The sequence below is a fragment of the Balearica regulorum genome, chromosome 4, assembly GCF_011004875.1.
Source record: "Balearica regulorum gibbericeps isolate bBalReg1 chromosome 4, bBalReg1.pri, whole genome shotgun sequence".
NCBI lineage: Eukaryota > Metazoa > Chordata > Aves > Gruiformes > Gruidae > Balearica > Balearica regulorum.
The window spans coordinates 72,953,677-72,960,601 of NC_046187.1; the positions used below are offsets into that span (position 1 = coordinate 72,953,677).

Here is a 6,925-nt window from a genome sequence, read left to right on the forward strand (position 1 = left end):
TTATTTTGAAACTTTTGAATATGATAAACAAGGGACATTCAATAAGGTGTGCTTTTTTCCTGATATTTACTTTTGCACGAAATACCACATGTAACTTGTTAGGTGTTATCTGTATTTTGGAAGAATACCTTCCTCAAACAGAGTCCATCACCCACAGTTTTATAGTATGCATACACTCTGAATGGACAAGGCAAAACATGATTTCTTTATAATAAGGCTTTGAGTGTCCAAGCTTTGACATACTTTGAAATACAATAAAGCACGTACTACTGTGACTTGTGCAGTTTTCAACAAATTTATGACGTATTATTTGCCTCAATTCTCTGCTTAGCGCAAGAACAAGACAGCAAAAGAGCTTTTTAAAAATCCTCATTTTCTATTAGAGAGTGCCTGGAAAGATCAAATCAAAACATTTGGCAGAAATTGGTTTGGTTTTGGCAGAAGACTGGCGGCTTTACCGTCAATAATCTGCCTGGTTTCTAGCTAGCTTCCTCACATCCTGAGCTCTCCAGCAGCCCAGGAAACAGAAAGGCAGATGATATTTTGGGAATGCCAAAAACTGGGTCCTTGGATTGGAGAGGGCTCAGCATCTCTGAGTTCTGAAGTCTGTGTAATCAGGTAGACAGACCGTCCCCAAATCAAACTGAGAGTCTGTCTAGGGACTCTGGAAGAGTATTCAGGAATTGCAGAACCCAATTTTTCATGTTGCGGAGACTATTTCAGAGACTACCTCTCCATAATCTGTTTGAAATGCCTCTTTGCCCTTGGATTATTCTAAATACATTACTGCTAAAAGAGAGAATACCATTTGGGGTGAAGAAATACAGAATAATTTCTTTTTTACAGTACAGAGATACCCATAATTACAACTGTGAGATCTGGCTTCTGATGTGCACTCCGTATATACCTGGTGAATTTGAAAGGCGAACTTTGCCGCTGGTGACTACTGCAGATTGTTCCTTGTCACTATGCTTGCTTAATTGCATCCATTAGTGAGAAGCATAACTAAATAAGAGACACTTGCTACTTCAAATAACATACTTTTTTAGAAATACGTGTATTGCAGTACTTTGTGTTGGACTGTTCAATATCACAGTGCATTAGGGCAATTTTTAAAGGTAGTTTTATTAGAACATTTATAATCACATATTATTGATAGAATTAATGAAATTAATTTCTGCATCCATTCTTATATTTGGTACGTGTAAAACAGAGAGTTTTAAACAATTTTTTGATACTTTACCAGGTATAAAATATTTCAGCTGAAATACTTACTTTAAATGTAAGAACACCAAAAGGACCGGTCTAAGAAAAAAAAATCAGAATAAACTAAGCCTATTTATTGTGATATTAAGGTCAGTTAAGATTATTACTACCTAAAGAACAATATCTTAGATTTTTTTTAAGTACCAATACAAATTTTTGTCTTGTAAAAATTCCATGAAATTTCATTTTTTTTCTGCTACAATTTCCCACTTAATGGGAACTGAGGCAGCTGCATAAAAAAGTGCACATGTTCAAAAGGAGACTCAAGTAACAGAAGAACAAAAGAATGAACTGGTCATCACAAGGTAGTGACATTTTCTGTCCTCTGAGCTGCCTTTTTCTAACTTGAAAAACACTGGTGCGTAAACTAAAGATGCCTCCAGATAGCTTTCAATTTTCAAAAATCCCTATTCCATAGATCATATGTCTGGCCAGCTTTGACGTGTTTCTGGAGTCATAATTTCATAAGTGAATGAGCTTGAAATATGTCTTCAGTTTGATAAGGACAAACAAGCTTTTGTTTCACAGCAGGCATGCGTGCCTTTTCTTTGCTCCTATTCACAGCACTTTCTATAAGCATATTTATTGTGGCCAGTATCAAGAAAATCTAACATATGTTAAAATATATGTTAAAATTTCAGTTCCTCTATGATCTTTTCACTTTGCTGTCACCATTTTTTTATTATACATAATAATTTAACATGACATACTTAGCACTTAGAAAAGATTCCAGGATGAGCATAATCAACAAATCCCATAACTGCTGACTCTGGAGTTTGAGAGATAAGTTGCAAAGGTTGGGAGAACAGCATTTTACGGATGCCGTTGCAGTATATGGCTGGCTGCAAAGGAACATTTTAAAATTAATAATTTATGTGCCCTAGATATACTAGATTCTTGACAGAACAGAAATCCTCATTACCCTGAAAGCCTCCGATTTGAATCTTAGAAAAGAAACAAAAAAGTAGGAGTGGTAGAGACAGATCTGTTTAAACATTGTGGTCACTTTTGTTAGTGACCACACTCTATAATGTATATGAGATAAAGAAGATACAGTTATCTATGCCTGGATTGTTTATTTTGAGCCTTGAGAAAGAAGGGAGTTTTCAAGGAGATTTGAGAGAAAAGTGGGAGAATCAGATATTATATACATAGGACTAAAGGGGACCTCTCCTGCGATTACATACCACCATGCCATATGGTCTCTTATAAATCATCATTTCCATATAAAAAAGTTACTCCCACTGGGAGAATGTTCCAGAATTTCATCTCTCCAAAATCTAGAACATTTAATTTCCAGCCTAAATGTATTCAGCCAGTTTACCTATTAATTTCTGTGCAAATATCGTCATTTAGTTTAATGCTTCCTTTTCCACTGTTTACTGTCTTAGCAGACTACTGAACAGGAATAGTAATCCAGCTGCTTTTTCTTGATATTTCTGTTATCATCATATATTTATTATTTCATTCAAAAGCTGTTGCAAAGTAGATGAAGGCAAATCTTTTGGATACTTGCAAAGGTATGATTTCAAAAGGCTGAAATGCAGGCAAAACAACTTCAGATTGCTTTAAATGAATGGTTTTACTATGCCACCCACTAACCTCTGGGAAGAGATGGAGAAATAAGTGTGACATGAGACAGAGAACTGGGAGCCAAACTGACACAGAAAAAAAAACAATGAAGAAAATGGAGCAAAGTCATGGAGAGGATTTTAGTGGATTGTTGAAGTGAATGAGGAGCCATTAGCCTTGTTCATTGATCAGTATTCAGCCACTTTAGTCTGTGCTTTTTAAAATTAAGAGCAGTTAGGGATGCAGCAGAATTCTGATCCTGCCAGATGCCTTAAAGCAAAAACTGTGTGAACCAACAGAGAAAGGTGTTGCAATCATTGCTGCCATCGTGAATCCCCTTTGGGGGATAACACTTATGGGAGACAACTGCTCAAATTCAGAGCTCTAGAGAACTAGGGGGGGAAGCTGGTCTAACTCAGTGCATGTGCAGACAGCACCTTTTATTATACTGCTCACATCTTTCAACCCATGAATCGATGCTGCTGACTCATGGTCCCTGTTTCGTTGTCCATTGGAGCTCTTTTTGTCAAAAAGACCTATTCCTCCTGTTGCCCTGATATTCTATTGCTGTTCATTTGGCTAACAACTCAAAAAATGTTAAGTTGCTCAGAGTTGAGTGTTAGATTGTTCGTAAGTGGAACACACAGAGCTGAGTGATTCTGCACGAGAAGTCCAGAATCCAGATGTTATGTTCTCACAAAAGCTGTGTGCAGTCATAGCCTGGTAGGGAACTTACCGACGGAAGAAATGTTTCCCAGGGACTGACTGGCAATCCACTTAGCCTTCTGAAGGCATACCACCTGCTCGGAGTGCCCGACATCTGCTGCATTGCTGACCTCCCCGAGCTGGCAGCTTGTTCAAATTCAGAGTGGGCTTCTCAAGACGGGGGCAGTCCAACAATTCTCTATTAATAGTCATGGTGACTTGGACTAGGTTTTACATGGATTTAGGCCAGCACTTCCCCTTTCACAATCTGTGGTTGTCATGCTTGTTTCTGCTCTCCAAAAATGATTCTACGTCCTACAGTGGACCACAAACTACTTCAAATGTCACACGAAGCTAATATATAGGTGGAGTTGCTCATAAATGTGTCAACAAATGTCTCCGTTTCCTCAGCCTTGGCACTTCAGCCACTGATCTTTAGAGTTACTGCGTAATTCGGACTTCATGGAAAAATCTTGTGACAGCTCACTAGCACGCAAGTCTGAGCGAGCCAGCACAGTCTGAGCACTCCTCTTCAGGCAGAAGCTGGTTATTCTCATCATTATTACCAAGCCAGCCTCAGTGTCACAGATGGGACACAAAACAGTACATACTACTTTTCTTTGCTGCCATCATTAGAAAAAGTTTCAGCAGCAGGCAGAGCAGCAACCATGCACAAGTTCTTAGAATTCTTGTTGGTCCTTTGCATCTAACCTCAGCTGCAAAAGAACCATGATGTGCATCAAGGGATAACTTCAAAGAAAGCTTCTAAGTAATCACGTGGTTTTCAGTCTAGCAGTTACCACCACTATTGCATACCCTGATATTTCTCAATTCTGTAAGGCACGTGAAGACATAGATTATTTAGGCAGCCATCCTGTCAGAGCAATGGAGGTTGCTCAATAATTTTTGTTCCGGGGCTGCCTAGTATTTCTATTTCACTTTCACTAGCCAAAAGTTACTTCTTTTTTAAAAGCCATTTATCCATTGAATCTCTCTTTGCTTTTTATTAGAACCATATTGTGTTGCAACAGCAATCTTTGTCAAGCAAAATACTAATTGGCATGACCAAGGATGACAAATCTGGTCCCAAATGATTGATTTGGAATAATTATAGATGCATTTTCACAGTAATAGTGAGCATAGTGTTGTGACATGATGAGTTGTTAAGTTAGATAAATCATATTGAAGTTTAATTGTTTAGATTCTTGATAGCTCCACTATCCCACAGGGAAGATTTTTATTTAAATTTGGCGCTGATCTTTTTACTTTGAAAAATAAGATATTTTAGACAGTTCAGAGTTCTAGTATTTTTTTTCCTAGCTATTTTTTTAGGCTGAGTTTTATGGCTGCACAAGAAAATTAAAATATATAAAATATCACCAAACATATATTTAAGAGTACTGAACTTGAAAGCTGAGAAATACAGCACTCAGACATGCTGTATCTCTCTATAAAATCTATTAGTGTTGTACTTCTGTATTTATGGGATATGTAAGTTAAATAATTCTCCAAATTTCACCCTAAAATTAAATTTAAAATAAGGAAGTGAACCTTCCACGAGAGATAAAGTTTAACTTTAAAAAAAATCTGAAAAAATTGTAAATGGTTAATTTTTTTTTAATGTAGAAATGCAGTATTACACAACAAAATATAAAGCATGTGATTTATTTTTTTTTTAGTTAACAATTCTAACATGGAAAATAAATCTGTAGGTTTTCAAATTTTACCTTACAGCACTGGTAAAAAGAACAATGGAGTCCCTGCAGCAAACCACAGCCTTGGAAGTGCCACTAAAGGTAGGGACAATTCTGAATTTCCATTGCTGTCTCAGGCATCCTTAGTATGTTATCATCATCATATTAAGAATCTAGAGACAACTATTTTGCCTTTCACTTCAATAGTTTCATTTTCATATTTGCAGGTAGTTGCTTTTCTAAATTACTATAAAAATTCTAAAGGAAAATAACTGAAAGAAACTCAACGTCCATTTTGGAAAGTGTGAATGTCATCTACTCTTTGTCTTAGCAATGCAGCATGGTAATTTCAAAATCTATGATGTCGTTCATTGCCATGAAATTTCTGTTGGGTGTGGTAGATTGAGAAATATGTGCCTGTAGTAGGCTTTCTAAATGTGCCAGGCATTCATTACTGCTGAAAAATTATTTCAAAAGTTCTTTCTTCAGTAATTTTCACTTAGAATACTGGTCTTTTTAACATTTCTGTGTGGATGCCTAACACATAAAGCAGACAAAATCATTGGTCATTGTTTAAAGTACAGGACATCATCTACTAGAACAACATCTGTAAACACTGAGTAGGTAGCTACACAGCTATTCTATCTATCTATGTATTGGACCTAATTGTAAGTATTTTATAAAATAATTCTATTTTTCTCTCTACAAGACTGGTATCTTTCACCCTAGCCTACTGCTCAGCTTTTGTTGCTTAATAGAGGACTATAGCTCCTGGGAATCCCTAAACTGATTAAGTGAGCAACAGTCCAAGGGTTTCCAGGTTCCTGAGCAATGGAGTACTACTTGTTGCCAGATTACTCATTCAGCAGTATTACTGAATTAGATTTGGAGACAGAAAAAAGTTTATTCTATTTATTTGCAGAAATGGTTACAACATACAGACTTGCAGTAACGGAAACAGTTGAAAAAGAAAACTACTAGATCAGTTCTAGCTTGTATTTCTTCCTCCAGATCTTCTGTATCTATTTCAGCATCTCAGCCACTTGGTGAACCTTTCTCTGGAGGTCTCACAGTTACATATTTCTGGGTCCTTATAGAGCCCACCTTTCCCACAAAAGCTGAGAGGAGACAATGAGGGGTATCTGACATCTAAATTACTCTTTCTTCTTCCCACGCTGGAACCCGCCCCTCACTCGTCACTTAACCCTTGTAAGAACTTGCATTCCTGTTCACCAGATTTGATCAAGTGAGACCTTTTGGCCATACCGGGGTTACACATTTCTTGCACTGGCACTCCAAGGCTTTATAAACTGCATTTCTATAGGTTGCTTACATTGTACACCTGTGTTTGCCGAGCTTCTTTTGTTACAAATTCCATGAAAAAAGAAGCAAGACTGTTTTTCAAGGTATACTACATCTAAATTTTTTTAATGACAGTATGAGACACCTGGCACTCATACTGCTGGAAAGTTCATTAAAATAATCAAATATGGTACTATTGACCATATATAAAGTGAATAGCAACACTATGGTCCTTGATAGTTTTAGGAGACTCTTTTTGGCTACTTTTTGTCAGAAACAACTTTGTTCATTCTTTGCCTGAGGAAGTCATTGGCATGAAATAAATTACAAACAATTTAATAAGTTTCTAGGAAAGACAAATGTTTACATGCTTAATGAGAGTGTTC

The 6,925-nt window shown here is 36.8% G+C and overlaps 1 protein-coding gene across 1 annotated transcript in view; it reads left to right on the top strand.

The window, feature by feature from the left end:
* Positions 1-6,925, top strand: part of POLN (DNA polymerase nu) — a 134,176-nt gene that overhangs the window by 103,542 nt on the left and 23,709 nt on the right. The window contains exon 24 of the mRNA XM_075752671.1: positions 5,278-5,339. Within this exon, the coding sequence (XP_075608786.1) occupies positions 5,278-5,339 (62 nt within the window). The remainder of the gene's footprint in view (positions 1-5,277; positions 5,340-6,925) is intronic.